This window comes from Oryctolagus cuniculus, chromosome 6 (assembly GCF_964237555.1).
Source record: "Oryctolagus cuniculus chromosome 6, mOryCun1.1, whole genome shotgun sequence".
NCBI lineage: Eukaryota > Metazoa > Chordata > Mammalia > Lagomorpha > Leporidae > Oryctolagus > Oryctolagus cuniculus.
In genome coordinates, this window is record NC_091437.1 from 158,761,462 (window position 1) to 158,775,590 (window position 14,129).

At 57.9% G+C, this 14,129-nt stretch overlaps 1 protein-coding gene across 1 annotated transcript in view; it reads left to right on the forward strand.

The window, feature by feature from the left end:
* Nucleotides 1–14,129, forward strand: part of TG (thyroglobulin) — a 229,798-nt gene that overhangs the window by 204,561 nt on the left and 11,108 nt on the right. The window contains exons 44-45 of the mRNA XM_051844054.2: nucleotides 9,861–10,042; nucleotides 12,295–12,402. Of these exons, the coding sequence (XP_051700014.2) occupies nucleotides 9,861–10,042; nucleotides 12,295–12,402 (290 nt within the window). The remainder of the gene's footprint in view (nucleotides 1–9,860; nucleotides 10,043–12,294; nucleotides 12,403–14,129) is intronic.

Sequence of the window (14,129 nt, forward strand, 5' to 3'; positions counted from 1 at the left end):
AGATCTGGGGTTGGCAGCTGGGTCTGAGTCTTGGGATTCAGGAGGAGGACCGGGCCAGAGAGAGATTCGGGAGAAAACCAGGAAAACTTCCCAGAGGAAGCAGAGGTCAAGGGTCAGATGTCCCTGGCCCTGCCAAGGTGGGTCATGGGAGTCCCTGACGAGGGCCCCTCAGTGGAGGGAGGAGAGAGAGGCTGTCAGAGCAGCAGGCAAGGGCAGAAGTGGTCACTCCCCTTGCCAAACTGGCCCCGTCTCCACCACACGGCCGTCTCCACTGCACACAGATGGTCAGCGCATGTCCACGGCACACTTGGCACAGTCCCAAGTCAGCCTCTCCAACCTCGCCAGGCTCCAGTCCTTGGCAAGAACTACACCACATTCACTTCGGAGCCTCGAGTCCTGGCCGACTGTTGGTCAGTCTCAACTCATGTCCAGCAGATCTGTATCCATCAGGGCATCCGTATCTCCCTCTGTCTCGGAGCTCCAGAGACTTGTAGAAGGCACTCATTCATTCATTCACTGGCTCATTCATTCATTCATGTCGTCCTGCCAGAGCAGGTAAAGTGATAGGTTTCTGGGGCTCCTTCCCAAACGTGTGGTATCATCGTCACTTTGCAGTAACAAATGCGCAAAAATTGACTAAGGACCTCTGTGTACCAAGCACTCCCCTCATGGCAGCAGCCCTGTGTCTGCCTGTGGGTGGTGCCCAGCCTGGAGGAGGCCTGGACCAGCACAGGCAGGAGAGCGAACAGCGAGGAGGAGAAGCATCCTGAAGGGGGAATCAGGACCCCTGGGGTTTTAATCGGGGGCTTGGTGCTGGCCCTAGGCACTGGGAATGAGGAGGCAGGAGAAGAAGAAGGTTCTAGAGGTGAGGATGACACAGACTGAGTCAGAGGGGCTGAGAGGTGCTCCGATGAGAAACAATCGGTGTGAAGCTCCGAGGTTTAGGCTGGAGAGAGACGGGGGCATCTGGTCATCGCGATGCAGAGAGAAACTGCACCACCCGCCAAGCATGTGTGGGGCAGATGGGGAGGACAAGGGGGTCAGGACGGCAGCTCAGGGCCTCTGAATTCAAAAGGGGTCCGAGAGAGCTGGGGCTGGGGGCACTGACCTGAAGTGGAGCCACAGAGGGCTGGGCTTACAAGACACATTTGCTGGTGGGAGAGGCGTCACGGGGGACGCACAGCAGAGCTGGATTTGAACCCGAGTCTCTCAGATGCCAAGTCCCGTGCTCACTGTTGGGCCCCAGGGCACCAGGGTGACGGCATGGCCGCTCAGAGCCTCTCAGGATTTCCCAGGGGTCTAACTTCTCACGGTGGGCTAAGCCGCTGCTGGCTGGACCGCGTCCCACCTCTCCTGCGGCTTCCCGTCAGCTTCCTGTTGATGTGCCAGGGATGCAGCTGGGGACCGCGTCCCTGCCACTCGTGAGGGAGACCTGGCTGAAATTCCAGGCTCCTGGCTTTGGCCTGGCCCAGCCCTCTGTCTTGTTAGTGTCTGTGGAGTGAACTCGCAGATGGAAGATCTGTTTCTTCTCTCTGTCATTCCGTCTTCCAAGTAAATAAAACTGAGTAAATATTTAACTTTTCTTGAGGATCTGCTAATGGCAGTCCTTCAGAGCACACACCAAGGACCGGCCAGTGCTTCACAGCTCCTTAACACAGCCCTCTGTGACGGGGCAGACACCTGCAGCCACACGGTGGCCTTGCACCTGCCGGCCTCTGCACATACGGCCCAGCATCTGTGCTCTCGGCCTCACCAAGAGTGATGAGCCCAGGTGCCTGGGTCTTCCAGCCACTTTGAGTTCCCTCCTGCCCCTTGGCCTTGGGTCCCCAGTCCAGACCAGATTGCTGGTCGCTCAGCCAGGCCACACTCACCTGGAGGCTTAGGTCTCCCATTTTTTAATTTAAAATGTTAAAGATTTATCTTATAGGGTTACAGAGAAAGAGGGGGAGAGAGATCTTCCATTTGTTGGTTTACCCCCCAAATTTCAGCATCAGCTGGGACTGGACCAGGCCAAAGCCAAGAATTTGCATCTCCATCCGGGTCTCCCACATGATCATCAGGAGCCCAATTAAATGGGCCATCTTCCACTGCCTTCCCAGGCACATTGGCAAGGAGCTGGATCTGAAGTGGAGCAGCTGGGATTCAAGTCAGCACTCAAATGGGATGCTGGTTTTATAGGCGGTGGCTTAACCCTCTGTGCCACAACACAGAGGGTTGTAAGTCATTCTGTCTGTAAGTTGTAAGTCATTCTATTTGATTTTTTAGACAATGAAGGGAAGGCCAGCAGCCACTTAGTCATTCTGGTGAGCTCATTGGTTCCATATTTCTGCACTTCCTTTAGTTCAGTGTGGTATCTTTACTCTGGGGTTGACTTCCTTTGGAGTAGTAAAACAGAAACCAGTACTTTTGGGTTTCCAAGCTCCCTCTTCCTTGTTCAGTAGCAAGGAGTGCATTTCTTCACCAAACCACCGGAACAAAGTCCTGGGCTTCTTTCTGAGTGGACATATCCAGCCCTCACCTAACATCCCTGAGGCGCATTGTGGCTTATTGCTAGGCCTGGAGGACATGTATCTTAGCCAACTTTCTGTTACTGTGACTAAATACCTAAGGCAAGCTGCTTATGAAGAGAAAGGGTCACTGTTGAAGAGGTTCACAGTCCAAGATCAAGTGAGCACCATTGTAAGGCCGCCACAAAACACACCAAACACCGGAGTAAGGGAAAGGGTTACTGGGGGAAACCTGACAGACCAGAGGGAAGGGGCGAAGAAGGAAAAGAGGGAGAAGGAGAGCGTGAGAGAGAGAGAGAGTAAGAGTGAGACAGATCGAGAGAAAGAGACAGAGAGAAGGAGAGAGATCAGGAGATGGAGAGAAAGAGAGCCACGTGTTCAGGAACAGGTCGTCTTAAACCTTTGCTGGGGGGTGGGCAGGGAAGTGGGAGCAGCGAATCCCATTAGGATGGGGGTGGAGCTGACCCCGGTGGTTGGGCCAGGTGGTCACCACTCAGGTCCCCTGGACAGGTGCATCTCAGGTCTCCATCTGAAGACTGGGGACACAGAGCCCCCTCCTGTTTCTGGCTGGTTTTAGGGGAGAAGCACTTCTTCTAGCGACACCCAGGGCTTGTCTGGTGCTCCTGGCCGCTCCCTCATCGAGGGAAGTTCCTGCAGAAGCATGGAGCAGATTCTGTCCTTGACCTGACACCTGGTAACCTGGAAGAGGTTCCGAGTGTTCAGGCCTCTCTTAGTGAGGCGTGGGCTTTCGTGGCCCCCTGAGCCAGCCACAGAGTGGAGTCTACAGATAGCTGTTGGCCATCACAGAGGGCACGGCACTCAGCCCTTTGTGGGTCTTAGGTCCTTGAACCTCACAACTGTTTTATGATGAAGGCCACATGATCGTGCCCATTTTATAGATGGGGAAACAAAGGCATGGGGAGAATAAGTAACTTCCCCAAGGCCACAAAGCTGACAAGCAGCAGAGCTGGCCCTCAGGCTCAGATCCTTCTAGCTCTTGGATTTGGATCCCCAAGGCTTGTCATTGGAGACCTCCCCTGGCCAGCATTGTCTGCACAGTGGTCAAAGCCTCGACTACCCATGCCTGGTGCCATCCTGAACTCTGGAGCTGTTGCCATGGTCCCTGGCCCTCTCCCCACTGGGCGCCTCACTCTGTAGTAGTGGGTAAAGTGACAACACCAGCACTTGGGAACAGGGGCCTCTGGCCTAGCCTGGGGCATGGGTTAGTAATAATCACTCACATTTACTGTTTCATTGGAATCGGACACTCTGTGCAGCAGGCATCTTTTAGCTCATTCTCTGCTTTGCGTAAGTAAGGAAGCAGAGGTGCAGACAACGTCAGCAGTTTGCTTAGCTCTGGAACACAGGAGTGGAACTGGGTTTGGAGCTAGGTGGTCTGCCTTCAGGGCCTGCCCTCTTGGCTGCTGTCTGTCCTGCTCCCTGGAGGAGGTGGCCCCAGAGGGAACCCTGGATGTCCTAGCGCCTGTGACAGGGTGACAAGGTAGGCCCGTGGTGGCCGCACTGCCTGGGAGCTTGTTAAAGTGCACTTTCCCAGGGCAGGCGTCTGGCCAGTGGGTAGGATGCCAGTCGGACACCCACGTCCCACATCACAGTGCCTGGGTTTGATGTCCAGCTCTGGCTCCTGACTCCTGCTTCCTGCTGACCAAACCCTGGGAGGCAGCAGCGATGGCCCAGTGGTTGGGTCCCTGCCACCCACACGGTAGACCCAGATGGACTTCTGGGCTCCTGGCTTCAGCCTGACCCAGCCCTGGCCGTTGTGGGCATCTGGGGGGAAGTAAGCCAGCAGATAGAACTCTCCCTCCCTCCCTCCCTCCCTCCCTCCCTGTCTCTCCCCCCACCACCACCCCACTGTCCCCACCCTGTGTTTCTGTTTCTCAAGTAAGCAAGTAAATAAATCCATCAAGAGAATATTCCAGGGATCAACCCAGACCTACTACATCAGAATTGCATTTTATCAAGATTGCCAGGCTACTTGGATATACTTTGAATTTAAAAAAAAAAAAAAAAAAGTGGGCCCAGTCTAGTAGCGGCTATACAGGCGAACCAGGGAAGGGTGTTTAGGCAGAAGGAACAGCCAAGACTTGAAAGGTAGAGAACCTGTTTAGAATGTGGAGAATGCAGTGACCTTGACACTTCCCAGATTTCGGGGTCACCTCAGGATCTCAGTCTCAGGTCCAGCGGCCAGGGCAAGGCGAGCAGGGTGCCTCTCCTGAGCCAGTCATGGGGATGAGCCGGGAGAACATGTCCCCCGGGGCCAGCACAGCGCCCCCCACGCCAGGGGTGCTCAGGGCCCAGCACGTCTCCTTGGCCATGGCCTTAGCAGACCAGACCACTGGGAGCAGAACATGAGGGACAGCATGGCCGCCCCTCGCTTCCTGCGGGTTGCAGCAGGCTCGCTTGCCTGGAGGGGCCGTATCTCAGCCCTAGTGCTGCTTCCTCTGCTCTGCCGGGCTCCTGGCCGGAGGCCTCACTGTGGCCCCCTCATGGCACAGCGCAGGACTGCCTCTGGAAAGAGAAGTCACTTGTGGGGCTTGCAGGGTGATGGCCAACCCAGCTGGGACAGGGCCTCCACAGTCCTGCTGCACACGTGTCCTTGTGCTGGGAACCCAGCTGGGACAGGGCCTCCACAGTCCTGCTGCACAGGTCTCCTTGTGCTGGGAACCCAGCTGGGACAGGGCCTCCACAGTCCTGCACACGTGTCCTTGTGCTGGGAACCCAGCTGGGACAGGGCCTCCACAGTCCTGCTGCACACGTGTCCTTGTGCTGGGAACCCAGCTGGGACAGGGCCTCCACAGTCCTGCTGCACAGGTCTCCTTGTGCTGGGAACCCAGCTGGGACAGGGCCTCCACAGTCCTGCACACGTGTCCTTGTGCTGGGAACCCAGCTGGGACAGGGCCTGCACAGTCCTGCTGCACACGTGTCCTTGTGCTGGGAACCCAGCTGGGACAGGGCCTCCACAGTCCTGCACACGTCTCCTTGTGCTGGCAACTGGAAGCGGCTTTGCCTCCCACAGGGTGAATGCCACTGGGAGCCTTGTGTGTGTACATCCCAGCCCCACTCCAGCCCCACCCCAAGGTATCCCGACTCAGCATCTGAGGCTGGGACACTGACAGTTCTCTTCTAAAGCAGGCAGCCAGCAAGCAGCCCGCGGGTTTTGCTCCATCCGCCACTCCGTCTGCCTTCGCTTAATCACGCCCTCCCTGCTTCCAGCTCAGAGCAGAGCAAACGGCCAGAGCATCGCGACACCTGCAGGAACAGGGCAGCCGGGCCGGGCCGTGCCCCTGCACGGCTTCCCACACCTCCGTGCATTGAGGACGGAAGCCTGGCAGGAGGAGGACCCCTCCCTGGGGGACGAGGAGGCGGCACGCACGGCGGCCAGTGTCCTCTTTGAGGACACCCAGCTGGCCTGGTGTTCACCCCTTGCTTTTATAGTGAAACCGGGGAACTCCACGGCCGATACAAACAGGCCTGGCAGACTCGGGGCTCCGTGCCTGGCTGGGGGCCAGGTGCCTGGACAGCTGTTTCTCGGTGTCAGCACAGCCAGGCAGACTTCAGTAAATGCCATTTGTCCACAAGGAAGCTGCGGGGGTTGGGCGGCCTCCCCAAAGGGGCACAGCTGGGTAGTGCAAGCCCAGCTTGCTGGCTGCGGGCTCCTGCCGCTTGCACTGAGACCTGGTTCCTCTCAGTCTGCAAACCCCAGAGCCAGCCGCCGCCGCGCAGGGCTGGGAGGACACAGCCTGTGTGAACACCATCACACCGATTTTAGAGGTGGATAGCCCAGTCTCCCCAGGCTCGCCCAGTGCAACTTGAACCCCGCATTTTGACTTCAGCCTCAGGGTTCTCCTTTCAGTTTCCTTTTTAAGCCTAATTAATAATAGTTGTGCGCACGGATGAGGCACAGCGTGATGGTGCGGTGCACGTACGCACTGACTAATGCTCACCTCAAGCATGTATCTTTTTTTAAGATTTATTTATTTATTTGAAAGAGTTACAGAGAAGGAGAGGCAGAGGCAGAGATCTTCCACCTGCTGCGTCACTCCCCCAAATGGCCACAGTGGTTAGGACCAGGCGGGGCCGAAGCCAGGAGCCGGGAGCCTCATCTGGGTCTCCCGTGTGGGTGCAGGGGCCCAAGGACTTGGGCCATCTTCCTCTACTTTCCCAGGCCGTAGCAGAGAGCTGGGTCAAAAGTGGAGCAGCCGGGACTCAAACTGTTACCCATATGGGCTGCAGCCACTGTAGGTAGAGGCATTACTCACTGGGCCAAAGCCTGGCCCCAAGCGTGTATCATTTCTTTGTGGTGTTCCGTTCACCATCTTCTCTCCTAGCTGTGTGGAAGTGTGAGATGACTTGTTATTCAGAGTCCAGAGTGCTCACCATTACACCATGGAACCAGGCTTGATGATTTGTTATTGATGATAGTCCCCCTGCTGTACAAGAGAATTCTAGAACACGCACTTTCTGTCTGGCTGTAACACGGTGCCCATGGACCACCCCTCCCCTCCCCACTCTGCCCGGCCCCCTGTAGCCACCAGCCCACTCTGTGTCTACAAGATCGGCTTCTGCAGGCTGCGCAGGCGCGTGAGCACACAGCAGCGGCAGGATTTCCTGTGGTCCGTGGCGGAGGGATGCGGGCACCACATTGTCCTCTGGTGGATGCAGATGTCCCTGGTGGATGCAGATGTCCTCTGGTGGATGCAGATGTCCCTGGTGGGTGCAGGGTTGGCCACGCCTTGGCCAGGGAGAACAGGGCATGGCACTGGGGTGCAAATGACCTTGCTCCTTCCCTGCACCCCACAGGCAGACTTCCCGTCCTGCTGTCTGCCGAGAACCCCGATGTCTACAGCTCTGATGTGGGGCTGCAGTCAAGTCAGAGCGGGGGGGAGGGCTGACATTTCCAGCAGGAAGACCCAGTTAAATCCCAGCTCACGCCCCCTGTGTGGATGCTCCTAGGCAGCTGTGTGCCTCCTCTGAGCCTCGAAGTTCCGCTCTGTGAAACGGGACAGCATAACGCCCCACTCACACGGCTAGCCATAGGCTTCTATGAACGCATGTGTGAAATATCTAGCACATGTTTGGAAATAACAGGAGACGTGCAAATAGTTACTGTTTTTTTATTTTTTATTTATTTATTTATTTATTTGATACACAGAGACGGGGAGAGAGAGTGTGTGTGTATGTGTGTTCCCATCTGCTGGTTCCATCCCCAAATGCCCACAATGGCCAGGGCTGCTGTGGCCAAAGTCCGGAGCGGTGCATGCCACCCAGGTCTCCCACACGGGTGGCAGGACCTGACGATTTAATCTATACCACGGTCTCCCGGGGTCTGTGTGGGCAGGAAGCTGGAGTCAGGCTCCAGCTGGGGCCCCATGTACTCCAGGCCCTCTGATGTGGGATGTGGGTACCTTAACCACTAGGCTGAACGCCCACTCCACCAGTATCATTTCTGTTTTGAGATGTTCCAAGCAGACAAGAACAGAGAATGATGCAATGCAGTTTTCTCCCTACACTATTAGTAAGTTGTGCCGTCAACACAATTGTTGTTTGAATAGACTAGAATAGAAACTTTCAGATTTATTGTGTCAGGCAGGCATCAGGAATATGAACATTGTTTGTGAATGTTATCTCAGATCTGTGAGTGTGAGTGTGGGTGGGAGTGAGAGTGTGGGTGAGTGTGTATGAATATGTTTAGATGAGTATGGTTGTGTGTGTGTGTGGATGAGTGTGGGTGTGCATGGGAGAGTGTGGGTGAGTGTGTATGAATGTGGATGAGTGTGGTTGGGTATGCATGGGAGAGTGTGGGTGTGTATATGTGTGGATGAGTGTGGGTGAATGTGTGCATGGGAGAGTGTGAGTGTGTATGTGTGTGAATGAGTGTGGTGAGTGTGTATGAATGTGTGGATGAGTGTGGTTGTGTGAGTGTGCATGGGAGAGTGTGGGTGGGTGTGTATGAATATGTGTGGATGAGTGTGGTTGTGTGGGTGTGCATGGGAGAGTATGGGTGAGTGTGTATGCATCTGTAGATGAGTGTGGTTGTGTATGTGTGTGGATGAATGTGGGTGAGTGTGCACATGGGAGAGTGTGGCTGAGTGTGACCGTACACCTTGTATGTATGAAGTTTCTTTCGTGCAGTCGGATCGTGGCCTTGGTGGGACGAAGTATTTGAAAGGGGCTGGTGTGATGAGCACTGGTGCCTTCACTGTTTGGCTGTAGCCGGTATTACTAACACGGCTCACATTTGCTCCAGACCGTTTGCAAGAAATAAGTGTTAGAATAAAAAGAAGCCCACTCAGCACATGCTGGCCCATGCTGTCCGCACCTGGTTGTCCCAGAAGCCACCGTGGGCTTGCCTTTGAGAGGCCATTCCCTCTGCTGGGCCTGCTCTCCTCCTCAAGCCGGGCTGAGGGGCCACCTCACCCACGAGGGGTCGCTGCCTGATCGTGCCCACTCCCCTGGTGCCAACCCCCACGCTGCATATTGGCGCATGTTTACAGAAGCCAGGAGTGCCGTAGCACTGCTCATTGGTTACAGCAGACCTGAGAGCTACGCAAACCCAGAAACCTGCGGCAAAGGACCATCCATGGCCGAGGAGCTGCCCCCGGTGTCCCCCTGCCCCTTGTCCTCACACACGGGCAGGCTGGCTCCTGGAGGCAGAGAATGGCCTGCCCCCAGGTGCCCACAACACAGGCAGCAGCAAAGCTGGGAGGGAGGAGAGAGAGAAGGAAGGAGGGAGGGAGGGAGGGAGGGAGGGAGAAGACACACATACGCACAAAGCCAAAGAGAGCCAGCCCCATCAGCCCCAGCCACTCCCGCCGGGCTGACCTTCCATGGGACCCAGCTCCTGGCTGCAGCGCCCCCACCCCACCCCCAGCCCTCATCCCTGTCCTGCTCTCTGAAGAGCTACATAGCTAGTTGTGGATTCTCCATCTTTGTCCACCAGAACACGAGCCCCTGAGATGGGAGATCCTTGAGTGTGCTCAGGGCTACTTCCTCAGGCCTAGTACACACGTGGCCCTGCATGAAGCGTGTCTTTATCTGAAAGCATGCACACGGACCGGGGCTCTCCCACAGGCACTCGTGGCTGGCTGAGGGGCAGTAGGGAAACGGGGCCATAATCATGGCTCATGTGGACCATTCCACTCACTTCACCTGCGGTAACCCTTTCCGTCTGTCCCACCACCCTATGAGAGGAGGAGGCAGAGCTGGGCTTCAGACCCCAGGGGTCTGGTCTGGGGTCATGGGCCACTGCCTGGAGAGAAATTTCTAGAACAGGGGTGTGCGGGCCACTGACTGGAGCTTTCCAGGATCTGGCTGAGGAGTCTTGTGTCTTTTCAGCAATTTGAGGAAAGTCAAGGCCGGAGCAGCAGCAAAGCAGCCTTCTACCAGGCACTGCAGAACTCGTTGGGCGGTGAGGACGCCGACGCCGGCGTGCTGGCTGCCGCCACGTGGTATTACTCCCTGGAGCACTCCGCCGACGACTACGCCTCCTTCTCCCGGGCGCTGGAGAACGCCACCCGGTGAGCCGAGCCCCGGCGGGCAGCCCACGCGGTGGGCGCTCAGTGAGCAAGGAGCGAGGGCGTGTGGCCTTGTGCTTCCCGCCGCCTCTGTGACCCTGCCCAGAGGACAAAGGCGAGGTGGCCCCAGCTGTCCCCCGGGTGGCACAGGAGCCATCGGAGGGCAGGGACAAGGTGGGAGGTGGCCGTCGCGTGCTGCACACAGGCGGCGACCCTTCGGCAAATGCTGATGGGGACTCCCTGCGCGTCTGTGGGCAGCGTGTGACGGGCTGGGTCCCGGGTGTCAGCTGACCCTGCTGTCCCCACTGTGTAGCCAGGCCATGGGAAACAGAGGCACAGCCGGGGGGGTCTGTGGCTGACGTCACACCCAGACAGGCGCGGTCCCCGGGCTCTGATGGCCGCTGCCATCTCTCGTGCCCGCTGCTGTGAGCCTCGTGCTCTCTGCGCCCCGAGTGTCCCTCTCTGGAGAGCCCTGGGGTCAGGACCGGCCTGGCTCCCTCCAGCACTGGTCTGTGCTTCCCTGAGCGCCCAGCAGATGCGCCAGGAGTAGCTTCAGAATGAAAATCCCAGGTCCCTCCTGCGTCAGAGGCCCCTGTGGCTAGGACCACGGTGGGGACTCCGTTCTTCCTCCTCCCTCTCGGTGCTTGGGGGGAGGTCTGCTCACTTTTAACTCCCTGTCCCTGGGGGCAGAGCCCATGTCCAGGTCCAGATGACTGCTGAACTGTCTGTGTTGGGAGGGGCAGCCTGGAGGCCTCCGGGTCCCACTGCTGGGCTGGGTCTCTCCGTCGGGGGCGTGTGGTTGCCAGTGGAGGGTCCCTAGCCCAGCATGCTCAGTACCACCCACATGGATCATGGGGCCAGACGGCCCCGGCTTCCCTCTGCTGGGCAGAGCTGTGCTGCAGCCCAGGTAGCCAGCGGCATGTCTGGAGGCCCAGTCCCAGGCTGCCCTGCGCGATGGGCTTGTCATCAAGTTCTGCGTTGTGGAGCAAGCTCAGGGCTGGAGTCCAGAGCACCTAAGCTCCTCCCATAGTGCTCCAAGGACAACCTGTGCCTGGGGTAAGAGCTGAGAGCTGAGGACGGCAGTGCAACCAAGGGAGGCTTCCCTGAGGAGGCGGGCTCTAGTCCTCCCATAACTCATCCTGGCCAGACTTAGGCAAGGCCTCCTGGTGGCCCCTCTGCCTCTCTTCTCCTGGCAGTGTCCCTCCTGGGTGTGTGACTTCCTGCGGGCCTGCTCCCTTCCCTGTCCTGCACACAAACTCCTCAGGAGCCATGACAGGAAGCATGGCTGCCGCCCAGTGCGCTCCCAGCCCCGACACCGGCCCCACCAGCTGTGGGGCCCCACTAGATGCAGCTGCACCCACGGCATTCACTTTAGTGACCGGGAGACGGTGGGCACTCCCAGCTGAGGGGCTTCCCCGCTGTTACCAGCCTTGGTCACTGCACAGTCTCGGCCGTTCGGGCCTGTGAAACCCATTTCTCAGCTGGAAGGATAGAGATCAAAGTGATGAAGGGCTGCCGAGTCATGCGTCTTCAGGTGGGATGCAGCGCTGGGGGCCCAGGCCAGCCAGGTGCTGCTTGGTCCTCGGCCCTCACCAGGCCAGCCCTGGATGCCACCACACGGAGGGCACCACTGTTAAGAGGCTACAGTTTTGCAAATGCATTTGTGTCCCCGCCCCGCCAAGGGAGCATGGATGTGGGATGCTTCAGGGGAGGGCGTCCTGGCATGGGGGGCTGGCTCGCTCCTTGCTTGCAGCAGCAGGGGGTGGGGGTGGGGCAGAATCCTGTGTGTTAGAGTTTGTTCAGCAGCCTCCTGGCCCCTCCCCGCCAGGGCTGGGGGAACCTTCCCACCGAGTTTCTTCCAGCTCTCCAGAGTAAGGGCAAGGGGCCCAAGCACTTGGGCCATCTTGTACTGCTTTCCCAGGCCATAGCAGGTGAGCTGGATCAGAAACGGAGCAGCCAGGACTGGAACTAGAGCCCCTATGGGAGGCCAGTGCCGCAGGTGGAGGGTTAACCTACTACACCACAGCGTGGGTCCCCACGCCTTGGTGTGCACCGCCGGGGAGGCCAGGTCTGGTGCTCCTGGCCCATCACGGGCCTGACACACTGCGCTGTGACCCAGCCCTCCCATCAGTGTCCAGCAAAGGCCCTTGGAGGGCAGCCTGACCGTGAGGACGGTGTTCTCTGCAGGCCTGGGAAGGGGGCCAGATGTTCCCAGAGCAACACGTGATACCCCCACCCCGGTCTCATTTCCCCAGGGACTACTTCATCACCTGCCCCCTGATCGACCTGGCCCGCCTGTGGGCACAGAGCGCCCGAGGAAACGTCTTCATGTACCACGCACCTGAGAGCTACGGCCACGGCAGGTAAGGGGCGGTGTGCAAGGCAGGTGCTGGCGACGGAGGCAGGTTGGCCGGGGCCCCTGTTACCGCTGTGAGACACAGGCAAGCAGAGAAAAGAGGGCAGGACCAGGGTACAAGTTGTGGCTCCGTGGTGTGGGGCATACTCTTAAAGCCTCAGTTTTATCATCTGAGAGATGGGTGTGATAGTCCTGGCCGCTCCAGCCAATGGTATTGTAAGCAGGGAAGGTAAGATAAAAGATGTAGAAAGCTTTGTAAGTGGTGACACACGTTGGGTTCCCAGCATTAGGAGTTAATTAGTACGTAATGAGTCGTTGATGATCTTGGTTTGAGGAGTCTCCATCATTGACCTTGTAATCCATGCCTCTATACACGGAGAACTTACTTAGCTTAAGAAGATGGCTTTGCAAAGTATAAAAGGCTTTTTTATTTTTCAGCTAATAGGAAGTTTTATTTCCCCCCTTTGGGGCTCCTTTTTCACTTCCGGGATCAGTTCAAGGCCCTCTGTGACTGAAGTCTCAGGTGGGGGAGGGAGGAGTCAGGTGTAAATGGGCGGGGGGATGGGTGGGGGAGACACTCAGTGGGCTCAGAACTCAGCCCCGGGGGCTCCCAGAAGCCATGGGTGAGGTTTTCAAAAGCAGAGAGGCCTGGTTCCAATCGCTCCGTGAGCTGAGGGTGGGGGCAGGGGCACGCTGGGTCTCCACTGCAGTCTGAGAGGGATGCGCCTGGGGAGCCGGGGGCTTGCAAGGGAGGCTGAGGGGCCGCCTGCTCCACTTCTCGGCCTTTGAGCCCCGGAACATCCCCCACCGAGCCACGCCAGAGTCACCGCTTCATGCCGGAGCGCCCTGCAGCTCAGCCACCAGGGTGCCAGCGCTCCTGTCTCCAGCAGAGGCACGAGGACTCTGGGTGCGTCCAGTGTCAGCGCTGGAGCCAGGCCTGGCAGGGCTTCAGCCACCCACCCCATGGTCTCAGTTGTGAGCCGTGGGAGCTGGGGGAAGGAGCGGCAGGCGCGAGGCTGGGGCCCAGCTGTGCCACCTGGAGCAGGCTCCCCTGCTTCTCTGAGCCAGGGTGGCCTCTTCTGTAGAAGAAGCCTCATGTCTGGCCCTCTTGGGGTTGGCACTGACAGCATCGGGCACACAGCAGCGCGTTCAGCTGGGTGGCGTCAAGGGGCGTTACCATGCGAATTGGCAGCGTCCCGTGATAGGCTGGCTGAAGGCTGCCCACAGGCACTAGGTCCCCATTGCTGGGAGCTGTGGATGTTTCTGTAAGGAGACGTGAGTAAGGAAGCATCTGGAGTCGGGAAAATCCTCCTGGGTTTTCCTGGGTGGGCCCTCATTGCAATCGCAAGTGGCCTGTGGGAGAGAGGCAGAGGGAGCTTGCCCTTTGCAGCAGAGGTGAGGTGACCAGGACTGGGGGAGGCGGCCAGAAACCAGGGGATGCTGGCAGCTCCCAGAGCTGGACGAGCGAGGGGCCGGATTTCTCCTGGAGCCTCCAGAGCGAGTGTGGCCCTGCTGATGTCTTGATTTGGGTTCAGACTGGGTTTGGACTCATGGCCACCAGAACTGTGAAAAAAAATTTAAATGTTATATATTTATTTTTCTTTATTCAAAAGGTAGAATGACAGTGAGAGAGGTCTTCCTTCCCCTGTCCCCTACCCCAGTGCTGGAAGCAGCCAGTGGGGCTGGGTCCGGCTGAGGCCAGAAGCCGGGAACTCCATCTGAGTTTCCCACGTG